The sequence below is a fragment of the Mycena indigotica genome (genome assembly GCF_014461135.1).
Source record: "Mycena indigotica strain 171206Taipei chromosome Unknown Mind.scaff0008, whole genome shotgun sequence".
In the NCBI taxonomy this organism is placed as follows: domain Eukaryota; kingdom Fungi; phylum Basidiomycota; class Agaricomycetes; order Agaricales; family Mycenaceae; genus Mycena; species Mycena indigotica.
Window position 1 is genome coordinate 35,719 of NW_023503007.1, and position 15,233 is coordinate 50,951.

Here is a 15,233-nt window from a genome sequence, read left to right on the forward strand (position 1 = left end):
AAGGGAACGACTCAAATACAACTAGTGCATGACACTCCACCCCCAATTCCCATCATCGGCGCATCCGAAACGATTTTTACAATCGCCTCCATCTTATGGTCATTTCAGGCGGTTCGGGGGATATCGCACGGCTGGTCTTCATGGCCTCAAACCTAAAACGAAACATGCCTCGTCCAGCTTCATCCGCTCGAGCACCCGCGACAAACCTTTATCTCTCTCCTCGCTGCCTTGGTGGCCCCCAGACGATTTTTCCATTTACCGCCCCCTTGTGATATCGTTCTGTCGGCTTCATCAGCATGTTCATTCGACTCAACTCTTCACAAAACATTTGCTCTAGCCCGCGTTGCGAACGTCGTTGGGCTAATTTGGATTCGACCTCAGATTGACCCCAGACGTTTCGCGGTCAAGTCGACAAAGCTGATGGGCCTGCTGCGTCGCATACTCTGGTACCCGTCCTCTATATCTCGCGTTTGCGGCCATACTTTACATTTGCGACGCGATGCTGGTCCCGTTCATCGTGTAATGAACGACAACGTCGATAAGGCCACTGAAATCTGGGCGCTACTCTAAGGCCGGCTTAACGATCTTTCTCTTGGATCCTCGACCTTCTCTTCCGTTCTACCTTTCCTCCTCATACCAACCTCATCTCGAATTACCCGAAATCAGTTGCTCGCTCTACCTATCATGATTAACTTGAATTCGTGCATCCTTTTCGTTATCTTTCTCGTTCCCAGGTCCCTTTCACGTACCATTCTGGACACAAAAGTACTTCAAATTACGGCTTGTCTCGTAGTGTCGGTGCACGGTTATCCTAGGCCTTATAAACATTCGATATATTATCTTGTGCTACTCAGGCTCGCTCGTTATTCCACATCCGCAGGAGAATCAGCAGATAATAATTTATCAATTGGACACTAGATTGAAGCCGCCAACATGACTGTAGTACAGTATAATTACTGGGAAAAGTTTTGTTTATCGAAGGTAGTCGTTGGTGACTCAAAAAAACTCCACCTCGTGCTCTCTCCACTCTATGCCACCAGACGCGAAGCAATCAACAACTTGAAACCCCAGGGAGGTTGCCTCCGGGAGAGCAGCGGACATGGTCAGCGAATATGCCGCCAGAAGCTGCTTGTGGAGACGGAGGTCCCCGGCTTCGGGCTTGTTGAGGTCGGGCAGCTGGCGACGGTCGTGAAAGAAGCGAGGGAGGAAGTAGCATGTGACGCTGGGAATACTACGAGAAAGGTATTTCATGAGGATTCCGTCCAAGCCCGCGCACACCCAACGATGCTCAGGCTCCGGACTTGGGTGAAAAACGGTCCCGTCCTCGTAAGGGTGGTCTGCGCGCATGTCGGGACGGAGACACAGTTTGGAGAGGGAAGGCACCATGGTGTCTGCCCCTAGTGTGAAGAGGAAGTCCAACAGCCGGGGCGGGGGCGAGTACGACGGCATCCATAAGCGATCGGTATCGGGCAGAGGTTCAAAGTCGATTTGGAGGTAGTGCAGATGGGGGAGGTCGGGTAGCAGGAATCCGGTCATGACACGGTCCTCTTTGCTGTCTTCAAAACAAGGTCAGTTTAAGAAACCCCTCAGAGCTTCTCGATGCTCACAGACGCGGGGAAATTGTATCGCCAAATATTTCAGTGTTTCTTTAGCGGCCAAGCAGATATCGGGAACCTTCGATGGTATTGTTTGTTGCTGGTACCAGCGGCCACCAGAGGTAGTAAGGACGAGGGTATGCAACGCTTTGGTATGGGTGAGAATCAAATTGTAGAGTGGTGGATCGTTAATGTCGAATATTCCGATTTTAAGTCGGGTTATGTTGACTGCCGTCGAATCTGGAGGGGTTTCAGCTGGTTCCTGAGAGTTGACTTCTTCCATTGCGCGTCCGATATCGACAAAGCTTATACTCGGGCAAGCAGTCAGGGCTCCCCGCAAGAACGCCCGAGAAAGGTTCGGAAACTTGCTCAATCCGAGCCCGCGCAGTTTGCGGCTCGCTACTTGTTTGCGAATGAAGCCTTCGACCACGGCCAAGAACAACTCGCGCTCTGCGCCCCACGAGTAAGAATCGAAACCGCGAGGAACATCGGTCGAAACTCGAAGGAGCGCGACATTGGGGAGCAGCGGAAACAATGACTTCAGCGCATGGGTCCCGGCGGAGACAGCTGCCCAGCTCATGTTCTGGAAGGTCATGCTTATGGTTAACGAAGCAACATAGCGCGCCAGGTGGCGAAATTCGGCCAGGTGAGCAAGTATAGCATGCGCGCTGTCGCACTCTCCGTTTTCGAACTTGAGCACGACACGCCGCCAGAGCCCGCGTTGAGAGGGCTGGCGAAAGGCCTCCGCGACCAGACTGCATGTCTTCAGCGTGTCAGTGCCGTCGATATGAGTGACAATTGTGTCTATCATTTCTTGAGGGAACGAGGGGATCATGTGGTCGATCCGCGCAAGCAGCAGCGTTGGATTGGGGACTGGTAAATCGTGGTCAAGTGCAAGCCTGTTGATCGCGATGCCCATCAGTCCCTCTTGTCTCTTACCACCACCGCCGATTCTCGTGCATCACGAATGGCTACAAACGCCGTCTCCCGAGATAGGCAGGGCGCCATAGGCCGCTGGAGAAGGGCCATTGTCGATTAGGAGGCACCAGAACGCGAGTAGGAGAGGGTTTGTGGGCCATAAAAACTCGAGCGAAAGCTGCCTATGTGCGTGTATTCTTATCTGCGGCTTGATTTTCTCATTCATAATCTCCTATAGTATCCCCCGCTAACCTGTCCTCGCAACACCTCGACCTCGAAACAAGCTGCACCTGTTCTCACGACTGTCCCTGCACCATCCAGCGCCGGCCCCAGCAGTCGCGAATCACTTGTCTACGGAGGGAGCCTCAGGCGCTTGGGAACGCTCTTCGTGTCTGGACATCTCCAGGTTATTGTGAAATGTGGCGCTAGAGCGACATACCAGGCAAGGATCCTCCGTGACTTTGCGCCTCGATTCTGACCGTCCAGCAGCAAACAGCAGTTGTCTCGACTGTCTGGTCATCCGACTCTTCAATGCAGTCGCTTCGAAAATCACATACTCAACTCGTGCTGGTCTCGAGTGGATGATAGCTGTCCTGGGGTAACGGTATGCTCATGCCATACAACTTCCAGACTCTGTTGTTAACGCCTTTCACCCATAGTGCTCTTACCCGCTTCCAACACCATCGCATTTCCTTAACATGGTCGTCGTTTTTACCAAGAACGACAACGCCATCCTGAATCCCCGGCTGTCGCCCACATAACGAATCCCTGCGCCGCCATCGTGCCGTCTTACTCTATATTTCCAACATACACACATGCCGCTTGGAGTGGCATCGTCGATTTGCATCCTCTGCATCCCACAATTACGCGCCTTGGCTGTTTCTCGCTCGATTTGGGAGTCACGTGCCATTCGGCGTCAGCGAAACTCACTCACTCACTCTACCTCGCGCCACAGCAAATCTACCGCCATTTCGACCCGCCATTGCGATGAAGACGCTCTATATCCATAACCTTATATCATGTTTTCTCCCCATTCTGTGCTCTCGACTCATCGTAGCGATTTGGGAACCGACGTCCATCCCGCAGCCTGTGCGTCAATTTGGGATATATTCCATTGGCTAGTGTGGTCAGTCGTCGCGGATCCCTCTCCACTAGGACCAGACACATGTTTATAACGTGCTGTTGTCCAACATGGCCGGCTTTTCACGAACGAGTCCGACCAGAGGTGTTTTACGGGCAAAAAGCTCGAGCTGGAACTTGCACACCCGTGTACGATGCTTAAATGTTGTTTCATTTCTTCATTCTAATCTCTCACAGTCATCTTCTTCGATCTCCATCCAAGCCGTCCCATGTCAAAACTATCCCAACCGCTGTTACCGACTTTCATTGCCACCCACAATCGGCACGAGTCTCCAAGCGCAACTTTTCAATTCTCTATGCCTGTCCCCTCAACCTGAGCTTTTCGCGAAGCAACAGATCGGATCTCACGAAGCAGGTGCTTTTCCCTTAACTTTACATGAGTAGTCTTTAACGCGATCTTCAGCCCCCGTCAAGGATTGCTCGTCATTTGGCCGTTCTCACACCAGAGTCCCTCCTGTCGAATGGAGAGAGCGATTCACAAGTACTGAGGCTGTATGTGGGTGTCAAGACCGGTCTCGATTTGTCTTTCGTGATGACATTATACTCAGCTTACCAGAAGCTGTTCTGTCGTCGCTCGAATAAAGGCTCTGAGCTCGATTGGCGGTGCGTCTGTGCTGTCAGGTCCCGCTTCTAACACTGATACCGTATAGCTTAGTTCTCCCAATGTAAACTTCGTTCCTCGGACAGCACATGATTTCTGGCGTTATTGTCCTCGAAGAATCCAATTTCCGCACTTCGAATATCCGACATCGCTTGTGCTCCGCCTCCTCCTCGTCCCACATTCATGTGCGGTTATTTTCCCCGACATTTCCTCCTTCAAAACCGCCCCCCTTGAAAATCCTCTTTCGTGGTGGCGGCAACATCTTTTGATTGTACTCGATCGCTCCCTCTACTCCTCTCGCCAAGGTCTTTGCAGACGAGCTCCACCCGATGATCTTTTCGTCGGTTTGCGTCCGCCAAACACCTGGAATCTCCAGACATTTTCCCCGCCACCACGAGAAATCTCGTCCATTCATCTCTTCCTCCCCCGCAATCACCGTCTTTCCGAGAATGGTGTCGAGTTGCCATTCTTCGTTTGTCTTCGTTGGGGAAGTGGGAGCTTGATACATACTCACCGCCGTCGACATCATGCAATTCTGGTGTTACTGGCTTGCGCCAAAGCTTGCGTTTTCCACCCGTCTGTCGTCGTTCTTGACTTGACGAACGCTCTCGACACGGAAGCATATTTCAGCGTTAGCAGTCCCCTGTCGAAACTGTTCGAACGGCTTTTCCAAACTTTCCATGCCACCCACAACCGGCACGAGCCTCCGATGGATCACATTATACATGGCTCTATTTTCCACAAAACCAAACTTTCTCGAATCCATGCGCTAAAACTAATCAATGAGGTGCTTATTTCCTGACTCGACAAGACTGCTCCCTAACGATTTTCAGCCCCCCAAGGATTGCTCGTCATTTGGCCGTTCTGACACCAGAATCCGTCATGTCGGTTTGCGTCCTCCAGCGCCTGGGGTCCTCAGACACCTTCTCCACAACCACGAGATATATCTCTTCATCTCCGACCCACACCTGCTTTCCGAGAATGACATTATACGGTTGCAGTTCTTCATCTACCTTCTCCGACAAATGCGACTCGACATCTGCTTTTCGTCGAGGGAAAGGAAGGCCATCGGACTTGCGGCAATTCCCTCCGCTTTTTCAGCCACCCGTCGTCGTTCTCTGGAGGAGCTGGATCTGGTAAAGCTTAAGACCATGGTCTTAACGGAGAGCTGAAAGGAAGAACCAGAAAACACGATCTCAAAGCTTGAAGAAGACACATTAATAGGGAAGCGTATTTCATTGTCTTTCCAAGGCATGTCGACATTATCCTCTCAGAAACCCACTGAGCAGTCGCTCTCCCTTCCGACATACCGCTACTCTTTTACTGCTCGTTTGCATACCTGGACATTTTCTTCCTCTCGTCCTTCGCCCTGTTCTCATTCGCATCCGTTCTATGTACTCATTTCTTTTCTCTTTCGTATTCTCACTACATACGATGTACCTGCTCTCGGTTGCTACCTATGTATGGCCTCTCAGATACCTTTTTTGCTACTGTATCTTCCCATATACGGCCCTTCTCTCCGCTTCATGGTCACCACCTCTTTATACGGACAAAATAGCTGCACATCTTTTCAGGTTCCAACGGGAGGTACAAACGGAGTACACAACAGACTAACGTCAGGGATAGTGAATACATACAGTTCGGGTGCTTAACAACACAGTACAAAAGAGAGAGACACAAAGCAAAACAAGCTGCAATGTCCATGCTTAGTCCTCCGCCAAATAGCGGTACTCGAACCGGAAGTCGCTCTTTTTGCGCTGGCACCACGAGCCCTCCCAGTCGAAGTAGACATACACGCCCTGCTCGTACTCCTCCGTGATCGCCTGCGGCTCCGAGTGCCGCTGGAACCACGTCAGGTACTTGACGTGGAAGCGCCACGACTGCCGCTTGAGCTCTTCGGCGGCGAGGTATCTGCCAATCGCGGTCAGCATGCAAGATGGGGAATGAAGAAGAGAACGAACTTGGGGTAAGACACGGGCACGAAGTAGAAGATATAAAAGAGTGTTTCGACATCGATTTGCGAATACAGCGCCTTGTTGTTGAGCAGGGCAAGTGGGGCTTGCGGGTAATACGATGCGGTCGGAAACGGATTGCGCGGCATATAGTACTTCGGTCTCGAAACATATTTAGTCACGATAAATACCAGAAAAGCTCACTTACTTGAGGGTATCTTGCGGTTGTGGGATACTCGAAAGACCGTTTGTGAGGTACTTGTTCAGCGTCTCGACATCTTGCATCCGCTGACTCGCTACAATGTCACTGTTAGTATGAAAGATGGATGGACAATATATGCCGAACCTCGTTGCTTGGCCCTCTCAAACGGTAATACCAAATCGGCCAAACCTGGCGGGAACGAGCTGGGCTGCACGGTCGACGTCGTTATCGGCGTTGTCGCAACTGGAGGTGCCGCTGCCGTATGACCATTCGCCTGCGCTTGTGGTTGTCGATGCGAGCCAATTGCAGAAGATGTCGATGTTGATGGAGCGATTGCGGGAGGGTCGCTCGCAACAGCCACGCCCGGCGGGAACCGCGGAACATCAACTTCTGAATCTTCGCTTGGTTGTCGGGATATTGGCTCCACAAGCGGTTCCTGCAGTCGTTTGTCAGGTAATGGGGCGGATACTTGGGAGCCGAACAAACCGAAGCACTCGGAGGAGACGGTATTCGAGGTAACGAAGCAATAGAGCCTTGTAAATCATTAGAAAAACGAATGTGGATATCAAATAGAATGACCTTTGGGCGAAGAAATCGCGACTGGTGCCGCAACTGCCTCCGACAACGCTGGTGACTCATAGAACGAGCTTTCGCGTTCCCCTTGCGAGACCGATACCGAAGCATAAGACGACATTGGGCTTGCGGCAGATGGATGTGTCATGCTTGGCGAAGAAGGCGTATCCAAGGTCGAAGCTGTCGGTAATGGTGGCGGCACCGTTGTTGATGTCGTCGCTTTCGCTTGTACAGGAGCGGGTACCGGCTTTGGTGGCGCTGGTGGCGCTGGAGGTTGATGCTGTACTGCAGCAGAGTAACCCCGTATCGGTAACGGTGCCGCTGCCGGTTTTGGTGCAGATTTGAGTAAACTCGACATGGGTTGCACGTTGAAAGCTGCTGGTGGTTTGGCTGGAGGGGAGTCAGTGCGAGGCAGTGTAGCCACACAACAAACGTGCCGTCAGATTGTTCTGTGGGTGAATGTCAGCATGGTATATAAAGCCAGACGGCGACGCACTTCTTGGTGTAACGGCAGACTTCTTGAGGATTGGGCTTTCGGCTCGTTTGCTGTTATCCTCTGACGCCTTCTTCGCTACAGGTCGAGTCGACGGCGCTGGTTCTTGAAAAGGTGTCAACACCTGTCCATTACCAAAAGACTGGGGCCTTACCATCGACAAACTCGGACTCGTCATCGCTATCATGCGTTGTGTCCTCTAGAGCGCCTCGGAACTTCTCTTCCTCCTCGTCAAGATTGAGTTCGTCATAAATGCCCTCGTATTCGGTAAAGTCTTCCTCCTGCAGCGAGTCATTAAAGAAGAGGACTAAGAAACACAGCAAACACACCATGTTCGTCTCAACAAAGTAATGCACGTCCTCCTTCAGCGCCATAACCTGTTCTGGGTCCAGAGTGCCGTTATTCAGCATACGCAGGACGATTTCAAGTCGACTAATGTGCCACTTTCGTCGTCCATTGAGGTGATCAAGGTCGTCTAGTCGTGTCGCAGTAGCCGAGCCCGACTTCGCTTTCTTCTTCTGCGCGCCTAACAGGTTTTCGACCTCCGCCTCAGCTGCCTCGACCTGCATCTGGAGCTTCTCCAATTGCGTGTCCAGCCACGAAACTGCCTCGATCATCTCCTGCTCCTTCGGGTCGAGCTTGACCGCCTCCCCGAGCGCGACATTCGAGAAGGCCTTCTTCTTCACCTCCTTCTCGCAGGCCTTGAATTTCTCCATTTGCTGGCCACGACAAAATAAGCAAAACGCCCCCAGGGAAGAGCCTATGTCGCGCACCGTTTCTATCAGCCGCCGGTTGTCGAGCAGCTGCGTCTTGTCCTTGATGTCGCTGCTCGCTACCCACGCGCGAATCTGGTCCCGTAGTCGCTGCAGTTTCTTGATTTGGATCTTCAGCGCTGCCTCCAGCTTCTCTTTCTGCCCATCCTCGTCAGCCAAAGGACCCCAGGCACAACACGGTAGCGCACCTGAGCAGCGTTATTGGATGCTTGCATCTTGTCGTATGTGGTCTCAAAGACCTCGACACCTTCGGCGACTTTCTTCAGGGCCTGGTCGATTTCGGCTGCAAAGAAGCTGAGAGAGGGAGGCGAAGGTGGGCTCTGGTCGTACTTTGTAGCTTTCTGGCCGCCATGGTGCGCGACGAGTCGGGCGTTGGGCGGACGACGCGGGAAAGGTGTAGTGTCACGTGTCACATATGTCACACACACATTCCTTCTCCAAAGTTCCGCATCCTGAACGACGTCCTTCAGCGGCGAATCAATCGTTTCTCAATTTGAATCGCCGCATCTCCAGCTGTCTTATGCAAATTGGCCTTGCGCGCTCACCTGCGCTCAACTCATCAAACGACGTCTATAAGCGGATTTTCGTGGGCAGTGAGTCGTCGATAATGATATTTCATGGCTATCGCTACATTCTCGCAAGGGTATATGAGCACACAGTGCCACCGATAGGCCAGTGGCCCGGGTATATATTGGGACTACTAAACGCGCCGGCGGGAGTAGAGCCATGATCTAGAGAGCGCGCCGATATCAGGTCAGCACCTAGTACGGTTCCAACAACAAGCAACATACCGGATAATTCAGGTTGAGGCTGCCGGAGAAGTTGAATAGCATATTGGTCAGTGCTGTTGGCCAATGAGACATTTCCGTGGATAGCAACAACTCAGCGAACCGCTCTCAAGCCACGACACACAGTGCACGAACGTCGTTAGGAATACCGCTGCCGATCTGCTCTGTATCGACAGGATGTGCTGGGGACTCTTCGCCGAAGGAGATTTCGGTGGAGTCAAAAGAGGTAGAGAGAAAATCGCTAGAGATAAGGCCGATCTCGTTGAAGGCGTCCATGAGGTGGAAGGAGAGTGATTTGGCGGTGCCAGAGATATGAGTGGGTTGGAATGGTGAGCTTACGGGTCCACCGCAGTGAGCATTTTATATATCAAGAGAACAATGCCAATCAGACTGGTAGTGCCATTGTGATGTGGACAATGCGGAACCGACAACACATTGTTCAGGTGTTTGCCACTATACATCGAAGCCGATCACAACTTGGTCGACCATTGTCTCAAAGTTGTGGTCCTAACGATATGCGTTTCACTGCAAGTGCGTAGAAATTCATTCTAATCGCAGCACAACAGATCCGATAGTCACCTTCCTTGTGTTTCGCGAACAGCTCTCGAGGTCACCATTCTTCTTGCCACTTGCGCAATCGCACCCATCAAGTCAAGTCTTAAGCTGTATAGCTAACAAGACCGTTAATCTGTTGGCGCTCGTCGTCGGATACTTACTCTTTGGATGGTATAGGAACTTAAGCTTGTATCACCAAGTTTCGGGAAGATGCTTTCCAAGGTTTTCAAGAGAGACGCTAGCCCAGTACACCAGGGGCAATGCTAGCGTCAGTTGGCTAATGGCAGACCTAGCGGCAGTTGGGCAAAGACAAAGGTTTCTTTGTTTTTAACAAAGCAAAAAAATTGCCTTGCAAACTGCCAACAAACTGCCATATGCTATCTGCCGCTAGCTTTGCCCCTGGTGGTAGGGGCGGTGATACATTCAACTGGGTCTATCTACAAACGAGGTACAGAGCCACGGGCTACAACAATAACTTGGGTATTTGTATCGCGATGCTCGCAGAGCTATTTCGACGATATTAGTGCCTGTGAGATCGCTGTTAGGAAACGGGACCGTTTCGGCCGGCGATGCTTACAGAGGTATGGGATTAACACAAGATTAACGTTCCAGGTGTTCGGGTGAGAGACAGTAGCTCGGTCGGCGGTGGGCCTATTAGAACTTCGTCGTTGATAGAGAGTCGCGAACAATTAACGCTCACTTCTGGCGCAGACACGCTCAGGCGACCACACAATACGCGCCGAGATCGCTGGTACCGGCCCTCTCGAAGTCAAGGGGAATATCGTCGACGTCGACGCTCGTTTCCGCCGGTGCAGAGTAGGATGTGAGTTGGGTGAGGTTTGTGAAAGTGTCCATCGAGATTGGGAATGAGGGCTAGCCCGTTGTAGAGCTGCTCGCAGCGTAAAAGCGATATAGGTTGCGGGATATACCGGAGGGGGGGAGTGAGATAGCCACACATTCGTCGTCTCTTTATAGCTATAATATGACCATTGTCTTCCAAGCGCATTGTTCTCAACTTGAATATACATCCTCCGGACCTGACCCCAAAATGGCTAACAATGGCGCGTCGGGGAGCTAATTAAAGGAACCACTGGCAGTGGCAGTAAGTACCATACGTACTTATGATTTAAGTATCATTCAAGTTATTGATTGACGAGGACACGCGCCGAATGCGACCAGGAGATTCGGGATTGAGTACACGCCATCACCGGGAATAATGAGCAGAGAAATCGAATTATGGGGTATGCGACAGTACACGGATACATCGAGAAGAAAGATCGAATACACGAGATATACAAAAAACAGCCTAGTCACTATCAAAGTGACCAGGTAGAGCGGTCTGAAGACGTCTAAGGAGGTAGTGAAGGAAAGCATATGTGGCACGCACGACCGCCGATGGCGTTGGCAGTACAGATCACTACGTTCGTAGGATAACGAGCTGAAAGGGTGTGAGCGAGGAGTGGAGAACGCAAAAGAGGCTCACGAGTTAAGCGATGACACAAAAGACGCTTGCAGTACCTGCACCCAGCTGCTCGCTGTCGATGGGTGAGGGTTGGTCCGTGCGAGGCGAGTCAGGATTGCAGTCGCTGAGGTCGGTCGACGTCGTGGGGATAGAGCAGAAGTAGATGTTTTCAAAAGAGTCCATGGGGAGTGCGTGGTTGCGAGTGGGCTGTGAGGATGAGGGAGCGGTGGGCGGAGCGAGCGCAAAGGGGAGCAACAGAGATCTGGGAGGCGAAGTAGGTGAGAGAGAGCGATAGGTTGGCGGCTTTAAATACATGGCTTTGACATAGCGCAACAATGGTCGAGGGGATAAGGTCAAGGCATTGGAGGCTAAATGGAGTTGATCGAGCAATGGCTGCCGTGATGCCGCTTTCGTGTGACATATGTGACACATTGTCAGCGTGACTGGTGACGATTGTGTCACAATGCGCAAAATGCCTTTGTGCTCGCCACTCATAATGCCGTCCCTTTGCGGATTCCCTCCCACCTTCTTCCATCTCCCCCCTTGCGCTTCATTCTCCACCTCCGAACGACCGCCATGATTGATCCTACCTATCCACTTTTCCCCGTCTGTGCCTGCTTGGGCCTCGTCTTCGTACTCGTCCCGCTTCCTTGGCATCTTCATGCTTGGAATTCTGGAACGTGTTTCTACATAATGTGGTCATCCCTCGCATGCCTCAACCAACTCGTCAACTCACTGTTGTGGGCGGACGACGTCCTCAATAAGGCACCAGTATGGTGCGATATTTGTATGTCTTTGTGTTCCTGCCCAAAGAACTCAGCTTGACCTTTAACAGCCATTCGTATCACCATGGCCTCTTCCGTCGGCATTCCTGCCGCCTCCCTCTGCATAAATCGTCGCCTCTACCAAATCGCAAGTGTGAAAGCCGTGTCGATTACACCTGCAGAGGTGCGTTCTTTCCGAAAATGTGGTGAATGTCGGACTAATCTTGTTAGAAACGCCGTGCAATTCTCGTCGACACACTCATTTGTGTTCTATTCCCCCTCGTTTATCTTGCCCTTCGTGAGTCACCGACACATACTGAAAACAACATTGCTCATGTATGCCAGAATACATCGTCCAGGGTCACCGTTTCAACCTCTACGAACAAATCGGCTGCTCCCCCGCACTTGTCAACACCATTCCCATGTATTTCATCAACCTTATATGGCCCCCCTTGGTTGGATGCGTCTCCGCATGCTATGGCATCCTCTCTCTTCGCGCCTTCATCCGCCAAAGGGCATCTTTCGCACAATTCCTTTCGCCGTCCGGAGCTTCCGGTCTCACGACATCCCGTTACTTGCGTCTCATGGCCTTGTCAGGCATGGATATTCTATTGACGACCCCCCTCGGAATCGTGGCCATCTATCTGAACCTTACCGCGACCCCCGTTGTGCCTTGGGTATCCCTTGCCGATACTCATTTTATGTTCAGCCGCGTTCTTCAAGTGCCCGCGATCTTTTGGAGGAACGATCCTCTTCTTGCGCGGGCCATTGAATTCACTCGCTGGGTGGCCCCTGCCACTGCCCTCGTATTCTTCGTCTTCTTCGGTTTCGCTGCGGAAGCAAGGAAGAACTACGGTGTCGCATTTGGCGCGATCGTACGATGGTTTTGGCGCTTGCTTGCGTGCTGTGGTATTCAGCGCCCCAGAACAGGGTTATTTGCTGTCCGCAATACCAAGCCTATCGTCAACGCCGCCTTCAAGCCCCAACTTCGTCCTTCCTTCGTTACGAGCCAACCCCCCACCAAACTTCCTCCAATTCGTCACTCTGCTCTTGCGATCTCTCTTCCCCTTCCATTATACAGCACCAGCGGATCCCTCACCGAAGTTACATCCGCGTCACCATCTGCGTCAGTCTTTACCGATTTGACGGACCTCAAGCGCGCTCCTTCATTCGCTTCAACTCGAGCAACGGCAGGGTACATTTATGAAGGCGAAGAGGGACAAGAGAGTGGTCGTCAGTCTCAATCGCGATTCGTGGAACATCTTGGCCAAGTCTATGACCTCGAGAAGGGTGTTCCGGAGGAGGAGCGAGATGAGAACCGTCGGGACGAGCACCCCGACTACCTGCACCAAGCACACGAACACCCCGAAGTCGAGCTTGAGATCGACACCCCATCCTCCATCACATCGTTCCCGACTTCCTCCCCTTCTCCGACTTCGACGGCTTTCGACCCCTCTCCGCCTTGCCTCTTCATCTTGCTTGGGCCTCGAGACCGTATCCCGCAGTTTACCAACCGACAGCTGCTTCATCGATGGTCGAGCCAATCCCGGAGTCGGAGCGGGACAGGGATTCGTGGTCACCTTCTTCTGAGTCCGGAGACGGGCAATCGATTCGAATGGAGCCCGTCCGACCTGCCTCGGCAGGGAGTCCGACCCGGGGGAGAACGCTGATGTAATGGCTTTCGCGAGCAAGGAGCAGACTGAAGATGATGAAGACGACGACCAACTCGAAAAATAACGCGACGCAACGAGCATATCCCGTATTCCGCGCACCAACACACCGCTTCCGAGCCGCCTTCGGGCTCGACGACGAAACTCCACTAGCGATTCTGCTTACACATGCCCTCCTTCACGGCTACCCACGACCCGCGCCGAGCGTGCGCCGCGCCGTCCCCCTTGCACCTTCACTTTCCGCACCTGTCCCTTCTGCGATGACTTGACGGACACCCTACCTTTACGATATGATACTCTTGCTCTACTGTTTTTTGTTCCTTTTCGCTCCCGCCCTGGGCTTACTTACGACCTCATCCACTGTATCAACTAGCTTTCGCTGTAGTACTCCTCTGTTCACGCACACATTACGACCCAATACCAACGTGCTTGTTTTTTGCGAGCGTGTATGTGGAGCAAATCAATGAAGCAATGGATTGGTGTGATTGGGATTGGACTCGATATATATACTGTATATGCAAGGTGTTCCGTAGCAAGCAGTCTTGAAAGTCTAAGATGAAAAACGAATGGGGTTTCTGAGAAAGGAACATGGACAAGAAACGAGGAGGAATATGTATCGAGTCCGAATCATAAGCATCGAAACACATTGACACATGTTGGCCAAAGAGAGGTGCGGAACGCGTTTGACGGTTGTCGGCCCGCTCGCCAGATGTGGAAGCTTGGTCGATTGTGTGATAGTGGGAGTGGCGTGGTCAAGGGAAAGAGGAGGATGTGGGTATGTATGTCCAGGAGAACGAGAAACAAGTTATACAAGGTGTTAGGAAGCGAGAAGCATAAAGGCAAGGAAGGCAATGTCCATTGTCTATCGCAAGAAGAGCAAGTAAAGGGCGAAGGGGCTTTGGGGGAAACGGGATAAGAAACGAAGGGAATATGTATCGTGTGTGCTTCATAAGCAGCGAGCAATATTGACGCCTGTTGGCTGCACGCATCCGTGAGGACCACGATTGTTGGCCCGCTCGCCAAATGCAGAAACGTGGTCGATCGGGTGATACAGCACGACCAAGCGGATGGGTGTAATTGTCGAGGAAAGAGGATGATGCAGGTAAGTAGGTGTCTTTGAAAGCGACTTGTGGTAAGAGTGTGTCGAGTACGGGGAACAAGTTTTCCGAAAGATCGTGGTCGGTCAGGAATCTCAAGGCCGATATCCGATGTTATATAAACCCAGCGAAAGCACTGTATAACGAACATCAATAGTCAAAACCGGAACACGACAGCGACATAATATATAAACGCACAACACCACAGCGGAGCAGAGACCAAATATATCTCGTATCGCATATCTCCCAATTTCTATCACCGGTAAGCGAGAATTCGAGCAGTTTAAAAAACAGTCAACTCACAGGAGAAAACCATTCACGATAACACAACCTGCATCCTTCGGCCATCTTCAATTGCTTGACTGGGCAGGCAACGACGAGGACCAAAAGACATGAATCTCCTTGCGCGGAAAAGTGATAGTGTTGGGATCCCTGAATAGTCGTTTCTCAGTGGAACAAGCGCGATGATGCCTTTCGACCCGCTGCAGCATCGAATTCATGACAAGGCATAAAGTATGCACTAGTTCTTCGTCGCTTTGGTTTCGTATCGTCTGCCTCCGGAGTGAGTACATAATGATATATCTTGGGAACAAGAGAACATACATACCCCCTCTCTCTCTCTCTCGAGTAAGGATACACCTCCGCCCGCT

At 51.8% G+C, this 15,233-nt stretch overlaps 4 protein-coding genes across 4 annotated transcripts; 1 reads left to right on the plus strand and 3 right to left on the minus strand.

Moving 5' to 3' along the window:
• Nucleotides 1-996: 996 nt before the first annotated feature.
• MIND_00904500 (uncharacterized protein) lies at nt 997-2,430 on the minus strand (the record flags this gene model as incomplete). The annotated part of the gene is made up of 2 exons (XM_037365686.1): nt 997-1,556; nt 1,608-2,430. 2 exons carry the CDS (start codon nt 2,428-2,430, stop codon nt 997-999), a joined length of 1,383 nt encoding a protein of 460 aa, XP_037217098.1.
• A 3,530-nt stretch (nt 2,431-5,960) lies between these two features.
• Nucleotides 5,961-8,599, minus strand: MIND_00904600 (uncharacterized protein; the record flags this gene model as incomplete). The annotated part of the gene is made up of 12 exons (XM_037365687.1): nt 5,961-6,165; nt 6,216-6,368; nt 6,415-6,502; nt 6,553-6,844; nt 6,895-6,941; nt 6,988-7,371; nt 7,415-7,579; nt 7,629-7,755; nt 7,804-8,193; nt 8,248-8,385; nt 8,436-8,530; nt 8,578-8,599. The coding sequence occupies 12 exons, from the start codon at nt 8,597-8,599 to the stop codon at nt 5,961-5,963; spliced, it is 2,106 nt and encodes a 701-aa protein (XP_037217099.1).
• A 2,128-nt stretch (nt 8,600-10,727) lies between these two features.
• Nucleotides 10,728-11,439, minus strand: MIND_00904700 (uncharacterized protein; the record flags this gene model as incomplete). Its single annotated transcript, XM_037365688.1, has 4 exons — nt 11,366-11,439; nt 11,074-11,314; nt 10,978-11,028; nt 10,728-10,929 (listed from the first exon to the last, which is right to left on the minus strand). The coding sequence occupies exons 1-4, from the start codon at nt 11,376-11,378 to the stop codon at nt 10,728-10,730; spliced, it is 507 nt and encodes a 168-aa protein (XP_037217100.1). The 5' UTR covers nt 11,379-11,439.
• Nucleotides 11,440-11,628: 189 nt separating this feature from the next.
• Nucleotides 11,629-13,486, plus strand: MIND_00904800 (Pheromone receptor; the record flags this gene model as incomplete). Its single annotated transcript, XM_037365689.1, has 4 exons — nt 11,629-11,839; nt 11,888-12,000; nt 12,048-12,114; nt 12,162-13,486. The coding sequence occupies 4 exons, from the start codon at nt 11,629-11,631 to the stop codon at nt 13,484-13,486; spliced, it is 1,716 nt and encodes a 571-aa protein (XP_037217101.1).
• Between the last annotated feature and the right edge of the window lie 1,747 nt (nt 13,487-15,233).